The sequence below is a fragment of the Myotis daubentonii genome, chromosome 3, assembly GCF_963259705.1.
Source record: "Myotis daubentonii chromosome 3, mMyoDau2.1, whole genome shotgun sequence".
Classification (NCBI taxonomy): Eukaryota; Metazoa; Chordata; class Mammalia; order Chiroptera; family Vespertilionidae; genus Myotis; species Myotis daubentonii.
In genome coordinates this window covers 210,807,887-210,825,676 of record NC_081842.1, presented here as the reverse complement: position 1 = coordinate 210,825,676, position 17,790 = coordinate 210,807,887, and the positions used below count along the sequence as shown (strand labels likewise).

Here is a 17,790-nt window from a genome sequence, read left to right as displayed (position 1 = left end):
TATGCCATATATGCCAGGTCCTTTGAAACAGCAAGGATGGACTGGCTCCCGGCACCTGGGTCTTGACTTGGTCACGTTCCTGATCTCCCACCTCCGTTTCGGCTCTCGGGACGTAGCTTGGGTGGCACTGCCTCCAGGAAGCCTGCCCTGACCCCCTATGAGAGCTGGCTGCTCCCTTATTTGCCCATCCACAGCGCCAGGGTTTCTCCCACTAGGATACTAAGTAAAGTTTCTGTCAAAGTTTAACTCACAGGCATAGAAGTACAGACCTTACGCGTGCAGCTCAGTGGGTTGTTGCCGGGAGCCGGTCCATCCTTGCTGTTTCAAGGGACCTGGCATATATAGCATACGGTTCTCATCCAAGCACTAACCAGGCCCAACCCTGCTTAGCTTCCGAGATCAGACGAGATCGGGCGCGTTCAGGGTGGTATGGCCGTAGACAGCATACGGTTCTTAATATGTTTGCTCACCTTCTTGGCGCTGTGTTTTAACCAAGGTCACCTCTCCGAGAAAGGTTGAATCCCCAGGTAGGGATTTTCCCCTGAAGTTAGGGAGGGAATAAAACCCCTTAACTAAGTGCCAGGCGGGTAATTAATCATTTTAACTATGAACAATCATGCTTAAGCTACATAATCTTTACTCCCTGGAATGGAGATAAGAAACGCCCTAACCTTTGTAATAGAGATTGATAGGATTGAATCAACTGGTATAAATACAGGTGTAACAAGACAGAGAGAGACAGAACTAAGAAGAGAGAACCTATAGACAGAACCTACACAGAACCTACAGACTGAAGAACTTCGCTGGAGAGAGCATGGCAAGGGATCCTGGACTGAACCTGACTGCAGAGGTTGGCAAGCAGCCTGACTAGAATCTGGTGACTGAACATGGCTGGAGAACCTAGCAAGAGAACATGGACACAGAACCTGGCTGGAGATCCGAAGCAGAACCTCTCTGGAGATCCAGACCAGAACTTGGCTGGAGATCCTGGCTAGGCTGCTGATCAACTGAACGCTGTCTCCGTGTCATTCCTTCTTCGCCGACTCCGTCTACGCCTTTGGGAACCCCTGGACCTGCTGGGGTTGGACCCCAGCAGGTTGTCCCAAAATGAACAGCCTGCGTAGACAGGAGGGGGTTGGCACTGGGTGGGGTGGGGCTGCAGGAAGCCATTGAGATGGGCTCCTGAAGTTACGTGGTTTGGAAACTGGCTGAACAGACAGCCTCAGGGGGCAAAACCCCTACCACAGGCATGCCCGCCACCGCCTGTCCTGCCCAAGCACCCCCCCCCCCACTCCTCCTGCAACAAGCAAAGGCAGGGCCCTGGGTCCTAGGCCAAGGCCAAATAGCAGGGCAAGGCCAGCAGGGCAGGGGCAGGTCCCGCCGAGAGAGGGGCTCTCCTAACATGCCTCGCTTGCATCTGCCTCCGGGCAGGTGAGGAATGAGGGGAGAGGGCCTGGTGTACCTCAGGCAGCCCTGCTCTCCCTGAATGACAGCATGGCCTCAGAGTCAGCCCCCCCCCCCCCAGCCCAGCCCCCAGGGATCTAAGGGATCTAGTCCAGATGCAGGTGTCGTCCAGAATCCAGATCCGCCAGGGCAGGTGGAAGGCAGGCGGGCTTGTTTCCTCTGCTTGGCCGACCTTGGCTCCCCCTGCCCCACCCCCACCCCCCGTACAGACTCAGTGCTGGACAAGCAGAGGCCCCTTGGTCTTCGCTCAGTACAGGGATCCCGTTCTTGGACTTCAATTCTCAAGAGACAGAGGCCTCACAGCCTCACAAGGGCCCCCTACTCTGGCCATGCAGCCCTGACACAGTAAAAGCCACCATTTTTGGCAACTTCTTATGGGCCAGGCACTATGTCACCCTTACTTCACAGTGGCTCCACGCAGGAGGTGCAGTGATCACCATCCCCATTGTGCAGAAACGGTAACTGAGGAGCAGAGCCATTGTCTGGCTTAGAATCACGCACAGAGAGGTATGTCCTACCTCTGTCCAGTAGGAGAGCAAGAAGCCATGACACCTCCATAGCCGTGAGCACGCCCAGCAACCAGACCTTGGTTCCTAAACATCATCCACCAATCAAAGGAACCACACACCTTAGAGAAACGGCTGATTCCACCCCGGAGGCAGGGAGACTACAAGATGAGCTTGGAGCATCTTGTAGTGCCAGGAAGCAAGGAAATGCTCAAAAAGCAAAAGGATGGGAGGATGTCACACAGACACAGGAGCTCAACGGAAAGCGCGCCCAACGGCCAACACTGGAACAGTTTACACAACGAAGTCAGTACCTTGGTGTGGAATTATAACCCAGAGATAAGATAGATAAATTCACGGGCCCACGCTGATAGAAATAAATGATTGGTTGAATACATGGGGGCGGGGGCCAAATCTTTCTTTCAAGAGAATTCCAAATAATATACGTAGATCCATCCTCCAGAAGGCGGGGCCAGCCCCCCACCCCACCTCACACACACTTCAGCGGGGGCTCCACTTGCCTCCAAGGAACAAAGCCTCACCAGTGTGGCTCAGTGGATAGAGCATGAGCCTGCGGACCAAAGGGTTCTGGGTCCTTTTCGAGTCGAGGGCATGTACCTTGGTTGCAGGCTCCTCCCTGGCCCAGGCCCTGGTCCTGGTCAGGGCTCGTGCAGGAGGCAACCAATCGCTGTGCTTCTCTCACATGGATGTTTCTCTCTGTCTCTCCCTCTCTCTTCCACTCTCCCTAAAAATCAATGGAAAAATATCCTCGGGTGAGGATTAACAACAAAAACCTGGCAGACACCAGCTTAACCATGTAATCAAGGTTAACATCACCAGTACGAAGTCACATGCCCCCTGAGATCATGTGATGAGAAAGGCACTGGGCCTGTGGTATTCTTGCCCCAAACCCATAACTCCTGTCTAGTCACGAGAAAAACATCAGATAAACCCAAACGGAGGGACAATCTAACAAAATACTGACCAGAACTCCTCAAAATCGGCAAGCTCATGGAAAACAAGGGGAGGCTGAGAAGCTGTCACAGGCCAGGCGAGACTAAACGCAGTGCGGGCTCCTGAACTGGGTCCTGGACAGAAAAGGGACGTTCGTGGAAAAACTGGTGAAATCCGAATACAGTTGGGAGTCAGTTAATAGTCATGTACCGATGTTGGTTTCTTAGTGTTGACAACTGTTCCATGGCAATGGAAGATGTTGACAGCAGGGAAAACACGGAGGGGTGTATGGAACTCTGTACAATCCTTGCAACTTTTCTGTAACTAAAAGCTTTATTTAAAAAAAAAAAATCACATGGGGAATAAACATCTGAACCAGAATTGAAATTCCGGTGTGCCCGCCTCCTTAGCCCACACACTCCACCCTCCTGAACCACCTCAGGTTAGAAAGGGACCCCCAAAGGTTTCTACATGGGCGTGAGCTTCTCCCCATTTGCCCATGTTTGCCCTCTGGGACCCCCCAACTCGCGTTTTCTTTGCTCCGCCACCTCCTTGAGAGGGCTGAAGGGTGCTCCCATCCCCCCAAGTGTTCTCTGTTCCCTGGTCCCTCCACTCTCTTGGGAGACTTGGATTCCGATGAGTTGGCCTCCCCAGCATTTACCCTTCCTTTGCAACAGCCACTGATTCCTCTTGCGGATCCATTCAATTTCAGGGCAGACAATTCCCTCATCTGGCTCCAGGGATATAGAGCACATGGCCAAGCCTTAGGTCCATCAGCACACACCACCCCCTGGCTTCCGCGATCAGCCCAGAGGTAGCCATGTAATCCAAGCTCGTCCAATCAGAGAGGTCTTCGAGAAAGGGGGTGGGAGGGGGAGACAATTCTCTTCTTCCATGTTGGATGTGAATGAAGAAGCCCCTCAGAGCCTGGCCAGTGAGGCTCAGTGGTTGAACACTGACCTATGAACCAGGAGATCATAGTTTGAGTCCCAGTCAAGGTACATGCCCAGGCTGCAGGCTAAATCTTGCAGTGGGGCGTATGCAGAAGGCAGCCAATCAATGATTCTCTCTCATCATTGATGTTTCTCTCTCTCCCCCTCTCCCTTCCTCTCTGAAATCAATAAAAAAAAATTTTTTTTAAAAAAAAGAAGAAGCCCCTGGGAGCCTTAGGATAAAGTTGACACCAAGAATAGCAGAGTAGAGAATGTAAAGAGTTGAGTCCTCAGTTAGAACAATGAGCCACTGGATCGAGCCTTGCCTGAAGTCCACCTTGACTCTACACTTCTCAGATATGAGAACCGTGGTAGACGGAGAAATAGTCTCCCAAAATACATCCACATTCTAATGCCTAGAACCTATGAATGTCATTTCATATGACAAAAAGAAAAAAAAAAAGCATGGGTCATTGTAGATGGGACTTAAGACTTAAGAAATATAAGATGGATTTAAGTTAAGAATCAAGAATCCCGGTGGGCCCCAAATGCAATCACATGTATCCTTATAAGAGGGAGGCGGAGAAATATTTGACACAGACACACAGAGAAGGCAACGTGACCACAGAGGCAGAGGCTGGAGTGATACAACAGCCAGCTAGGAATGCTGGCAGCCACCAGAAGCTGAACTAGGCCAGGAACCCTTCTCCCCAGAGCATATCTCCACTCCAAACACCTGGACTTTGGCCCAGTGATGCCAACTTCAGACTGCTGGCCTCCGGCACTGTGAGAGAACAAATTTCTGTTGCTTTACATCACCTACTTCGCAGGAATTTGTTACAGAAACTGTAAGAAACAAGTGTAAGAACTAATACATTCTCTTTACTATTTAAGCCTATTTGAATCTGCTCTTTTGCTAACAGCAGCCCAAAGCAGTCTAACTGATACGCAGCCCTCTCTCACCCTCCTCTGGTTAAGAGGGGAACTCTACCAGAGGGGAATCCCCAAGGGGAGGCAGCCCGAGACCTTCCTGATCTTTAGCTGGGGAAGTGGGGCGTCGGGTGGCTCACAGACTCCAAGCAAAGGCATGATGGGAGTTTATTTACAGACAAGTCACAAACCAGGACCCACACAGGCTCTGACCAGAAGACCCCAGATACACAGGCTGCAGGACCCATTAGTACCGGAGCCTTTCCCTGCCAGGCCCCTGGTGCAGGGACCAAGAGTCAGGCAGGGTCAAGGGCACGGAAGACAGAGGGCCCCAATCCTTGCCAGATATCAGAGGCCCCTGTTGCGGCCCCCATGCCAGCGGAAGGAACCGCCCTCGGCCCTGAAGAGCGGACACCGAGAAGCAAGGGAACAGCTGTCCCCTCGATGCCGGGCCACAGAGCAGAAGTCCCAGCAGCAGAGGCTTGGGGAACGGAGACACTGCAGGTCCCCCCCGGACCTGTCCCGGAGCGGGCACGGAGCTGGGGTCCCGGCCACAGCTGCCCGTCACGCAGGGGGCTCCCCCAGTTTGCTGGTGGCACTAGTGATCCGCTTATTCTCCCGGAGGTTTCGGAGGCGGGCACTGAGGCTGCTGATCTCTTCCACGTAGGCCTGGGGCACCCAGCCCTTCTCGCCGTCTGCCAGGCGGACGCCCTCCAGCCAGCCTGGGGGCACACAGGCCAGGAGCAGCATCAGTGGCATCCGAGGGACACCAGGGCGGGGTCTGCGAGGGGACGCCTAGGCCAGTGATGGCGAACCTATGACACGCGAACTCATTTTCTTGGTTGATTTTTCTTCGTTAAATGGCATTTAAATATATAAAATAACTATCAAAAATATAAGTCTTTGTTTTACTATGGTTGCAAATATCAAAAAATTTCTATATGTGACACGGCACCAGAGTTAAGTTAGGGTTTTTCAAAATGCTGACACGCCGAGCTCAAACGTTTCGCCGTCACTGGCCTACGTCCTGTTGCAAGCCTCGTCTGCACCCCTGGGGCCGCGGTGACACCATCTCAGCGTCTCCCAGCCCCAGGAAGGACCCTGCCTCTGGCAGTCTCCTAGAGGAACTTCTGACCTGTTTTTCCCGACATCCTCAGAGAAGGGTGTTTCCCGCTCTCCCCCGCCAGTCACTCTCAATCCTACATCTTTACAAGTAGGAAGTTCCTCCTGCTGTCTAACTTCATTCCTGCATGCTGTGGCTGATCAACACTTGCGTAGCCTTTCCCTGTGATGTCATAGCCACCTAGCTACCTCCTGCTCATGAGGGCGCCATCGGGAGGCCCTCCCAGGAGGCCCCTCTCACCATCACTGGTCCGGGTCCTCACTGCCAGGATGTCAGTCTTCTCCAAGGTCAGCTCGTCCGGCTGCAGGGCCTTGTATGTCCGGACACACTGAACCTGGGGGCGGTCTGACAGCCCAAGAGAGACTGAGAGTCCCCAGGGCATGATGGGGTGGGCAGGGAGGGGCAGAGGAGGAAGTAAGGGGGCGGGAGGGTGGCCGCTGCGGCTTCTTTTCCTCTACCCCTCCCTAGCCCGCCCTGGCTGCTCTTCTCTCTTACCCTAAACACAAGCCCCATGAGTCCAGTCCCTCCCAGCTTCCGTTACTGTTGCTGCACCCAGGGCTCTCTCCTCCCCAGCTCAACACCTTGTCCTGACCTCCAGGGCAATGTCCAACTGCCCACCAGAAACCCCCCACAAAGCAGTAATGGCCCCTTCAGTTGCCCCCTAATGCTCCCTGGTGCTCCCTCCAGACCATCCTCCTCAACTGGGATTCAAGCCACATCGCTCCCCGGTTTATAACCCTCCAGGGCTCCCTGCTCCTCTTAGAATAAAATCCAAAGTCCTCCCCACAGCCTACAAAGCCCTGTGTGGTCTGGCGTGGCCTCCTTGCTAACCGCCTCTCCTTCCCTCTTCTTTTCCACTCCCCCTCGCTCATGAAGCTCAGCCACACTGCTCACCCTGCTGTTCCCAAACGCTCGAGCTCCCACCTGCCTCAGGGCCTTTGCACTGGCTGTCCCTCCTCCCAGGAGTGCTCTCCCCCAGATCTTTTCATCTCCTCCTGCCCCTCCTCATCTTTCAGGGGCCTTCCCTGAGCACCTCTTTAGAATGGGAAGCTCACCCCCCAACTTGAGCAGGATTCCTAGCTCAAGCCAGAGAATCTGTACCGGTCCAGACCCTCAGCTCTTCCTATCACACTAGATGGGCTGGTTGTATTGGGAAAACCATACAGGCCTGACTCGAATCTCAGCCCTGCCGCTTACTAGTTGGGTGAACTCGGACAAGTCACCTTACCTCTCTGAATCTCTGTTTTCTAACCTGTAAAATGGGCTTCTATGGGGATGAAATGGGAGGATATAAAAGGCTTTGTCACCTCCAGGGTGCTGCCTGTGCACGCGGGGGTCGGCCTGTCCTATGTGAATTCTGCCCATCCTTCAAGGTTCTGCAGAGCCACCCCTGACTCCCCCGGGTAGCTGATCTCTCTCCCTGTAGCCCCGCTGGCCACCTGGCACCCAGGATTGGAGGGAAGGGGGAAAACAAGGTACCCAGCCCAGGGGATGTGGGCCTTCGAGGGAGGAGGGCAGCTGCTACCTTCCCCCTCGCTGATGACCTCCATGTCTTCCTGGGGGCTGGAGGGGCACATGGCAGAGATCCACCGCTGCTTCTCACTTCTAGAAAAGGGAGGCCAAGTGATCGCAACATGCAAACTGCCTTTTCCCAGGGCCAGGGTGGTGAAACAGCTGGGAAACAGGGTATGATCCAGACCCACCCAAGTTACATATGATGCCCACCCCAGGACTCACCTCACAGCCCTGTTCCCACAGCCCTGTGCCCTACTCAGCTCTGTGCATAAGAACAGAGCAACCCCAGCCCCCCCGCCCCTCCCCGGTGCCAGCTCTGCCCAAGTCCTGCCTCATGCGACTGTCCTGAAGCCAGAGAGAAAAGGCCAGTACCTGCCTGGGACGGGTCCTCTCTCCCCAGCCCCCGGCCCACTCACTCCGTGCGGGCCCTCAGCAGGAATTGGTGCTTCGTGTGCTGCCCGTGCAGGAGCTGAAGGAGGAACACGTGGCCAGGGATGCCCTGGGGCTTCAGGCTCAGGTCCTTCACCTGCAGCTCGGCCATCTTGGCGTGGACAAAAACGGCAAACTTGCCCAGCCTGCAGGACCCGGGGAGGCAAGGTCAGCCTGGCCCGTGCCCAGGCTCCCAGGCTCCACCCTCAGGACCAGCCAAGTTCTGATTCAAGGGAGAAGGGGTCGGCTGCCCCTCTAGCACCCTCCCCCAGGAAACTCAACTGTGCAGGGCACCACCTCCCTGGCAGCCAGCAAAGTCCTCACGAGGAATTGGGAACTCTGTTCCTACCAGATCACTGGCAGGTGGAAGGTGAGACCAGCCTCTGACCCCAGGCATGTTGTCAACTTCTCTCTGAGCCTCTGCCCTGAGCCCGTTCTAAGAGCCAACTGGGCAGCAACTCTGATGAGACGGCTCTGTCTAGTGGGGTCTCGCATCAGACAGACTGGGGCTCCTCCTGACCCCTGACTATCAGCTCCAAGAAACTGACAGTAATAAGGGAGCCTACTTACCAGGGAAATATCTAGAGGGCACCAGGGAGTAATCCACATAGCACACCTGGCACAGAACAGGCGCACTGTGAACGCTGGCTGTTCTCATTGTGACTCGGGGAAGAGTTGGGACTCCAGGGCTGTGCTCTGATTGGCTTAAGCTCAGAGCAGCTTCAAATCCTTTGTACATAGTCCAGCCCTTGATTCTAGAAGATGAACTTGCCTTTCCTGCTGGAGCCTCCCAGGCTCAGGGTGCCCTGGCAACACCGTTCGGTGCAGGCGGGGGCTCCCAGGCCCAGGGATGGACTGGCCGTTGGGCCCATTCATGGGGAAGAAGGGAGCCCAGCTCCTATCTACCTCCCCCCGCACCGTGCCCCGACTCACTCCTTCCGTCGGGAGAGAAGCAAGCAGTCATTGAAGAGGTGCAGGTAGACCGCCTTGCTGGACAGCTTCAGCTTGGCCGGGGGCGCCGCGGGCAGCGGGGCCAGCTCCACCAGCTCCCCGTGCCGCACCAGCCAGCGGGCCTGGGAGATGAGTGGGAAGATCTGGGCGGAAGGAGGAGGCAAAGAGGGAGAACACGTCAGACCCGGGGCAGCAGGGCAGAGAGCACCGGCCAGGGAGGGGTGGGTGGGAGCAGCGAGGAATTGGCCTGCAGCCCCCAGGGAGGGAGGGAACAAGAGCTGCCCTTGGTGTGCCCACCCGCCCGCTGTGGGCATGCACCTTGCCCTCAAAGTGGATCTTCTTGCTCAGGTGGATGAGCTCCTCCGTCCTCTTCATGGACTGCACACTGGCGTTGCATTCTTGCACCAGCTGGGGAGGCCGTGGGTGGGTCACCTGCAGCCCCACGACCCCGGCTCCCAGAGCCCAGCCTCGGACGCCCACCTGGGGGCCTTCACAGACACACCGGGGCTCTGGGGAGGCCCTTGGGAGCCAGAAGGCCCCTGCCCTGCCCAGCTCACCTCCTTGAGCGCATTGAAGGCCTTGGTGGCCATGTCTTCGTCTTCAGAGCCCTGTGCTGTCCGCTTCAGAATGTTCTGGAGGGTGGGGTCGGTTCAATGCGGCAGGCCATGGCCTCCCCCCGTGCCCCTGCCCGCCCATGGGTGCCCGCCCAGAAGGGGCTGTGGAGGTTCACAGTGGCATCTCCTTGGCCCAGCCCTCACTGCTGCCTGTGCCCTGCAGGTACCTCCACCAGCATCTTGAGGCGGGTGATCCTCTGAAACGGCAGGATGAGGAAGGAGGTGAGGGGCAGGCGTTGGCACACAGGAGACTCCTCTAGGCGAGCCAGGATGCCAGGGAACTTGGGGTTCTCCAGGCTGGAAGTTGGGGAGGGGCCCGGGGTCACAGTTGGGTCTGAACTCCTGGGGTCCATGACCCAGCCACCCCGTGGTTCTTCAGGTGCTTTCTCAGCACATCTTTCCTGCACTCGGGTCACAGAGCCCTTTACAGGGACCCCCTCCCTCACAGGTCACCCTTCCGCACCCAGTCCTCCACGCCTACTCCCACCGAGAGCCTCTCTGTCCTCCCCCCTTTCCGAGGCCCCAGCCCTACAGCAGGCGCTGGTAGGTGCGCTCCTGGTAGGCCTGGTTGGTGACGTAGGGCAGGTAGACCCGGCGGAAGGCAGGGCAGTGGTGCAACACAATGTCACACACGCTGAAGCGCAGGACATCTGCCTCCAGTCGCTGCTCCAGGTCCTGCAGGAACCTGAGGGGTCAGCGAGGGGTCAGCGACAAGGTGAGACCCCAGGCCTAGGAGCCGCACCAATCTCATCCCCGCCCCCCACCAGGCCAGGCCAGTCCCTTACCTCTCGCTGGTGCTCTTGACCTCGGGCAGTTTGGAGAACAGCCATTGCTTGTCCTGTGCCCCCAGACACTCACTCAACTCAGCTGAGCCCAAGAAGTGGCCTACGGCCACCGACAGGCTGTGGATGTATGAGGCCTCGGACGTGATCAGCTCAAACTTGGCCTGAGCAAAGGCAGACGAGGGGTTGAACCGCCAGGCTGGCCCACCCGGACGCCTTCTCTTGGCCCTGGACACCACCTCTTGTCCCCCACCCCTTCTCTAGCCCCACCCCTGACCTGGTGCCTGGTGGGGTTCAGGACCCATCTCCTGCCCAGCACAATTGTTCAAACCAAACTGGAGCCCTCGATAGAGCCCCTCGCCCTGGGCTTTGGGCCCTGCCGGTCATCTGATGGCCCCGCCCACTCTCTGACCCGCCTCTTCTCTAGGCCCCGCCTGGTCCCCTCGCCCACCACTCGGTTTCGCTAGGGTTGCCTCTGCAGCTTCCCCGTCCAGGCTTTCAGCGACCCCGCCCCCGCTGGCCCTGCCCTACCCTAGGCCTCGCCCCCCGTGGACCCCGCCCCTTCGCCCCGCTTCTCCACTGGCTTTCGGCTCCGAGGCTCCTCCGACTTCTCCAGCTGCCAGCCCCGCCTGGTCAGGTCCTAGCAGCCACCTGGGCATTGCCCGTCCCCTGGGTCCCGCCTCTGCAGTTTGCAGTCCCGCCGGCCCGGAACCGCGCTAAGTCTCCGGACCAGGTTCTCCTGGCCCCGCTCCATATAGTCACCCCAACCCCTCTGCGCCTCGGGACCCCCTCCCACGACAGGCAGCTCTGCGGGTCCCACGCGCACCTCCTGCAGTTTGCAGTCGCGCAGGCTCAGCGTGGCCAGGACGCCGCTGCCCCGCACGTCGGGGATGTCCTGCCAGAGCGAGAAGGTGGAGCCTCGCGCCGAGCGCTGCGCGCGGAAGGAGCTGCTGGGGGAGAGGTTGGCGCGCGGCGGCCCGGGCCCCTCCTCCGCGCCCTCGGCCTCGTCCCCCGGGCCCTCCTCCTCGCGCTGCTGCCGCCGCAGCTCGCGGGCGCTGGCCACGTCGCTGTATTCCTGGTAGAGGACAGCTGGGCGGGGACAGGGCGGGGAGCGCTGTGGGCGCCCGCCTGCCGCGGCCCGGCTCCTCCCGGCCCCCCCAGGGCCCACCTCACTCAACAAGCAGCGGGACAGTGAATTCATTCATTCATTCACTCACTCACTCACTCACTCACTCACTCACTCACTCACTCATTCCATAAACACTGCTTGAGCACCAGCTGCGAGCTAGCCCCCGAGCTGGGGAATGAGATTCCGTTCTCTCCCTCTCAACTCTCGGAACCCCAGCTTCCCGGCTTCCCCGGACCCGCGGCCCCTTCCTCCACGGCCCCCTCCTGCGTACAGTTAAGGAGGAACCGTGACTGTCGTCGCTCGCTGGCGCTTCTGGAACCCTGAGCCGGCTCTTCCTGCGATTCCAGCCTAGAGAGAGAGAACGTCGGGGCTCCGCCGCGTGCGCCCCGGCCTCAGACCCGACCCTGGGGGGAGAGGTGCTACCTGGACGCGGGCCCGCTGCCGTGGCTCCCGCTGGGGTCCACAGGGGCTGCCATCGCCGCGCCGTCCATCCTCATCTCTGCGCTGCGCGGCTCCCTGCCAGACGCTTTCCCTGGAGAAGGCGAGAGCGGAGGGTGGGTGGCCCTGGGCCGCGGGGCGCCACACTCCAGCTGACCAGCACCCAGCCTCGCGTGTCCGGTGCGTGAGCCTTGCTCCACCCGGCACCTGGCTCCCGGGCTCCCGGGCTGCTCTGAGGGCCAAGGGGAGGAGCAGGTACCTTCCCGGGCTGCTCCAGCGCCTGGCCCTTGGGCCAGTGCTCTGGCTGCGGAGTGCCGCCCCAGGCGCAGGGAAGAGTGCAGCCGGGTCATCAGCTCAGAGGCCGAGAAGCGCCTCCGCTCGGGCCCCTCCAGGCCCCCTCGGGTGGGCCCCGCCAGCTCTAGAGGCCGAGGCTCCTCTGTGCTCAGAGGAGGCTCTGCCACCTGGCCAGGCTCCAGGAAGACAGCACGGGCCTCGGGGCTGCCAGGGGCCTCTTCGCTCTGGTACACCCGCATCTTGCGCCCTGCAGGTGGGGTGAGAGCACAGGCTGGCGACCGCGGAGGTCTCTCCCACCTCCTCTCTGCCGCTGCCCTGTGGCCCTGAGCGTCTAGGCAACATGCCCAAGTGAAAGGGCAATGCGTTTACTGAGAGCTGGTCCCCCGAGAAATGAAATCAACAAGAGGGGCAGAGGGAACACAGTGCCTGGCTGCAGTCGGCAAAGGGTGGGCAAAGGGCCACGGTGCCCAGGACAGCCACTCACTTGCCGTGTGACTGCAGACAAGGCATTCCCCGTCTCCCTGAGTTCCAGTTCCCTATCACGAAAACCTACCACTCGTCCTGCCTGTTTTGGGGGACTCTGGGGCTTAAGAGTCCTAAAGAGCCACGCAACCTCTCCCCTACTCACCCCCCTGGGCCACCCCCACCCCCCACACCCCCATCACCCAGAGTGACTCACAGGCTGACTTCTTCTCCGAGCCATGGCTGGCCCGGCGCTGAGGCTGTGGGTGCTGGGGACTCCAGGGTCCCTCCAGAGGTGGGGGCTGGGCACTAGGACAGTGTGGCCAGCTGCCAGCCCTGCTGGGCCGCATCCCCCCACTGGGAGAGATCTCGGTGTCTGGGACTCCTGGGGACGGTGACCATAGCAGCCCTTGGAGAGGAGCAGGGGTCCCCAGGGACCAGCGGCTTCCAGGAGCCTGCAGCTCCTCTGGGGTGACAGGGAAGAGATCCAGACACACAGAGCTTGGGGGCTGCAGGGCGGGCAACTCCACAAAGGACAGACTCTCCTGCTGGCACACAGCTACTGGGTGGCAGGCAGTACCAGGTGGTCCAGCCAGGTGGGGCTGGAGGGTGGCAGGCGGCCCACAGTCCATCCCTCCTTTGCTCTGCCAGTCACCTGGGCCTGGAGGGGAGAAGATATCAGAACCAGACACAGGACAGCAGGGCTGGCCAGGAAGCCACCACGTGCTGGAGGCCTGGACAAACCCTTATGTAGACATGTGTACACACATGTGTACCAGCTCGCTCACACACCTAATGATATAGGAATCGCTAATACTTACATGGCATTTAATGAATGACAGGCCAGGAGCTTTATACATTGTATCTCATCTAATCCTCACAACAACCCTGAGTTGATGCTATTATTATCCCCATCCTATAGGTGAGGAAAGTGAGGCGCAGAGGTATTTGGTGAATGGTGGAACCGGGATTCAAACCCAGGCCGTCTAGCTTCCGAGTCTGTGCTTTTAACCACTTTGTGCATTTTCTTACTCTGACATATGAGCAGATACACAGATACATACACTGTCATGTACATCCACACACATTTTCTCCCAAGTATACACACAATGACATACACAACTTCACAGATACGCTCAGACCTTTCACATTCACAGGCTCACACATTCACACACTTCTTTACACAACTACACATTTTCACACACAGAGACCCGTCCGCTATTCACATGTCCACTCCAGCTTTCTCCCACTCCTGTTCCACTCACACGCACACACCAGGATGCAGACACAAACACGCAGGCCTAGGAAGTCCTGGCTTTGGTGTTACCCAACCTCCCTTCCCATGCCCAGAGTTGCAGCTTTCCGTGCTGAGTGGTGCCCACACCCATGCCAAGCTGGCTGGGAGAGTCACAGACTGGCAGGCGCGCCACCAGGCAAATCAGGCTGGGCACTCCCAGGAGCAGGACAGGGAGGGGTCCCGGCCCCCCAGCTTGGAGCGAGAAGGGTTTCTTCCCCACCCCGGCTCCCAGCCCCAGGGTCAGGCCAGGCTGGACAGGTCCTCCCTGCATAGGAAGTCACCCCAGGGAGGCTGCTGGAGCCCCGGGACAGGCCTAATGACCCAGGGGTCCAAGCCCCCACAGCCCTGGCCCTCTGCCGGCGGCCCTCCTGCGCCCCTCACCTCTCCAGCTGAGGCTGCTGCTGATGGTCGGCCGCTCCGGCAGGGGAAGCCCTCTCTCTGCCCAGCTGGCTGGGGGAGATCCCACCCAGACAAAGAGTTTGATTCATCAAACCCTGTGGTGAGGCAAGCGGTAGGGAGGGAGGGAGGGAGCAGGCAGCGGCTGGGCGGGGGCCTACCCTAGCCTGGCCTCGCTGTGGGCAGGCGGGGCAGCGAAGACCCCCCCATCCCCAGAGGCCCCTCAGGCCAAAAGGGCAGTGCCCAGCCTGGCAGGGGGCCCCGGCGACAGAGACCTGGAGAAACGAAGACCTTTCAGCGGCAGCTGAGACACTGAGACCCAAAGTGCTGAGACAGTCAGGGACGCAGAGATGGAGACAGTGACGCTGACAATCTCAGACAGACCGGATACTGTGAAGCCCAGAAAAACCCAGGGAGACAGATGGAGGAACATGTCGTGCCCTGCGGGGCTGCCAGTCCAGTAGGGGAAGCCAAAAACGAAAACAGTTACCATCCAGGTTGGCAAAAGCAGAGCCAGAGGGACCATCAGAGCAGGGTGCTGGGCTCGACTGACCTGCGCTTTCCAGGAGGGCTTCCTGGAGGAAGCAAGCGCTAACTGTTCTGACTGAAATATCTAGGGACCAAAACACAGAGATTAGGGAGAAAGCCTTGGCCTGAGAGAAACAGTGACCATGTCAGTGACCCTGGGAGGACGGGAGAGAGGACCCAGTGCGGACAGCTGCATCTGTGACTGGACCCCACTCTCTCTGCACCCAGCCTCTCAGCTCTTTTTTTTATTGATTGATTGATTTCAGAGAGGCAGGCAGAGGGAGAGAGAGATAGAAACATCAATAAGAGGGAATCATTGATCGGCTGCCTCCTACACACCCCCTACTAGGGATGGAGCCTGCAACCCGGGCATGTGCCCTGGCCGGGAATCGAACTGTGATCTCCTGGTTCGTAGGTCAACCTTCAACCACTGAGCCACGCCAGCCTGGCACTTTAGCTTGTATATTAAAGCTCTGTCCATTTAAGCAAGTCTCTCAGTTTCCTCATCTGGTAACTAGGATAGTCATGCCAAACACTAATATGAGAATTAAGGATAACATAGTAGGAGCTTTGTCATTGATAGTCATTCTTCTGAGTGTTATTAGTCTTTCTCCAGTCAGGGGCTATCACACAAATGGGGAAACTGAGGCAGTGAGGGTGAGACATACTCTACTTTGTAGAAGCATCTGGCAGAAGACAGGGGACCACTTTCCACTCAGATCTCTTTCTCTCCAGGAACCAGAAGCCCTCAACACAGAAGTCCCACTTGCTTCTGTGGGCACAGGCATGCAAGAACACACGCATGAAAGAACACACGCATGCAAGAACACACGGATGCAAGAACACACGCATGCCCCCGCTTCCTTGTATTCTGGGAGACTTTCTCCACTTGGGTTCTGCAAGCTCCTGAAGGGCAGGGAGGAACCACCCACTCCCCTGTCAGTTGCAGAGATAAATGAGCAAAACATGGCGCCCTGGGGGCAGGAACACCCCTCCTGAAGCCTCAGGGGAGAAGGCTGGGTGGTGGAAAGCTTTCTCAGGGGAGAGGGGCTGGAGGCAGGTCTCTAGGGGGGAAGCCAGGGTCCAGGCCAAGTGGCAACAGGAATGACCCATCTGGCTTGGCTGCTGGCCCTGTGACCTTCCACTCTACCTCAATGCTGGGGACCCAGGAGGGGCAGAGCTGTGTTTATATCGTGTGTAGCTCATCTCTGCTGGAAAAGATAAAAGCTTCAAGAAGAGAACTGGCCAAGGGAGCAGGGATATTACCTGCCCAAGACATGACCGCAGGAGACTCTAGTGCCCACTCGGCCAGCCACAGTCCTTCTGGAACCCGCAGGGGAAAACCCCTGCCAAGGTTCAAGGCCCAGTGTGGACATGAATAAGTTGTGTGGCCCTAGGCAAGTCTGTCCCTGGGCCTCAGCGTCCCCATCTGTAAATCAGGCCCCTCCGCAGGATGAGAAGGATGGTCAGGGGCCCAGAGTCCATCCAGTGGGCACTGCTAATCACAGGACAATGGATCCACTTGGCAAGGCTGGCAGAGAGGGTCCCTGGGCACTACCATAGTCCAGGGAAAGCACCTCTGGCCTCCTGTGCCCAGCTTTTCCCTGCCCCTTCCCTGGTGCCCCTTGCCCTGGTGTCCAGAGGAGTAGGGACCCAACAAGGCCCCTCAGCCCCTAAAGGGACAAAGCCAAGCGGAAGGTCATGGCTGGAAAGGGGGTCCCGGCCCAGCAGGCTGTGGAGCCCCAGGAAGCTGCAGTGAGTGCGGCGGGCAGCACAAAGGACTCCCTCTGGAAGACTGGCGGGAGAAGGATGGGCTGCTGGCAGCCGGGTGGGGCCCTACCTCAGCCAGGGAGCTCCTTCCGGTCCAGCCTCCGGCCCGGTCCAGGGCTCCAGGCCACCCTGGGGGCTCTGGGGTTGCAGCCAGGTCCTCAGGGGGCGATGTCAGCATGGCCCCTAAGCCCGGGCAATGCAAGCTCCTGGGTATTGTGTGGGGCAGGGAGGGGGGAGGTGAAGGCGGAGGGAACCTCGCAGGCGGGCAGGCGGCTGTCTCAACGTGCCTGCTCCCCGCCCCCCTTCCCCAGAACCGGTTTGGCCAGTCTGGGGTACAAGAGGGGGGCTGGAACAATGGAAGTCCTATGCCCAGGAGAGGCTCTGAAGGACCCCAGACCGACACCCTAAAGATGGGGAGGCACTGCTTTTCCTCCCAGGAGACAGGTCACCTTCTTCTAGAGCTTCCCGAATGTGAGGTTGCTCAAGACTTGCCCTGGGCTGGGGAGCATCCTGGGGCCTTCGCAGGGAGCCTCTCAAGCCTTGGACTCCTCAGGGACCTTGAGAACTCCTTGGTGAGCTGACCTCTCTGAGCCACTACAGCATCTATAAAATGGGAACACTCATCTCTATGGTTGGGAGATGGAAATCATGAAGGTAGGTGATGTGATGCATCTGCCATCATCCCTGCCAGTCCTTCCAGCATCACCGCTCCTCATGAATAACCCATCTCATCATCTCTAACAGCCTCCTCCTCCAGGAAGTCTTCCCAGACTCTAGTCCACACCCAATGAGCCCTCCATGAACCAATTCAAACAGCCCAAGCAGAACCAGTGCCAGGGAAGGAGGGCCTACTCTGTGCCTGCCATGCAATGTTCCCAACCTGGGGAAGGGGAAGCTGCTTTCTCCCTCATGCTACCTGCTATTCCTCTGAGCATGCAGGCACTTCTGTAGCCACATGAATATGTACATACCAACTAATATTCATGTTTCTAATAACTCATACTGTACACTCACTATGTGCCAGGCCCTCACTGTTCCAGATACTGTTACAACTCTCACTTCTTAGATGAGGACAGGAGGCTTGCAGGTTGTAATGGGCATTATCCCATTTAAATCTCTCATTAGCTCTATGAAGTCCGTATCCCAGAGATGATGAAATGGAGGCTCTAGGGATTAAGTAATTGACTCAAGGTCATGCGGCTAATAAGAGTCAGAACTGATGTTCAAAATACAGGTCTGCCTGCCTCCACCACCAACCTGTGTCTTTAATCACTGC

At 58.0% G+C, this 17,790-nt stretch overlaps 1 protein-coding gene across 3 annotated transcripts; it reads right to left on the bottom strand.

Annotated features, from left to right (window-relative positions):
- Positions 1-4,937: 4,937 nt before the first annotated feature.
- On the bottom strand, positions 4,938-16,718 carry ARHGEF19 (Rho guanine nucleotide exchange factor 19). 3 transcript variants are annotated; one of them, XM_059691126.1, is made up of 16 exons: positions 16,585-16,718; positions 12,741-13,184; positions 12,027-12,308; positions 11,753-11,861; positions 11,601-11,677; positions 11,027-11,289; positions 10,204-10,364; positions 9,951-10,103; positions 9,586-9,715; positions 9,362-9,436; positions 9,123-9,212; positions 8,787-8,947; positions 7,841-7,999; positions 7,435-7,514; positions 6,150-6,272; positions 4,938-5,508 (listed from the first exon to the last, which is right to left on the bottom strand). In XM_059691126.1, exons 2-16 carry the CDS (start codon positions 13,153-13,155, stop codon positions 5,351-5,353), a joined length of 2,436 nt encoding a protein of 811 aa, XP_059547109.1. In that variant the 5' UTR covers positions 13,156-13,184; positions 16,585-16,718; the 3' UTR covers positions 4,938-5,350. The 3 variants fall into 3 exon arrangements, with proteins under 3 accessions (XP_059547109.1, XP_059547111.1, XP_059547110.1); XM_059691128.1 differs by having other exon boundaries at positions 6,150-6,254; XM_059691127.1 differs by lacking the exon at positions 16,585-16,718 and adding an exon at positions 14,202-14,443.
- Between the last annotated feature and the right edge of the window lie 1,072 nt (positions 16,719-17,790).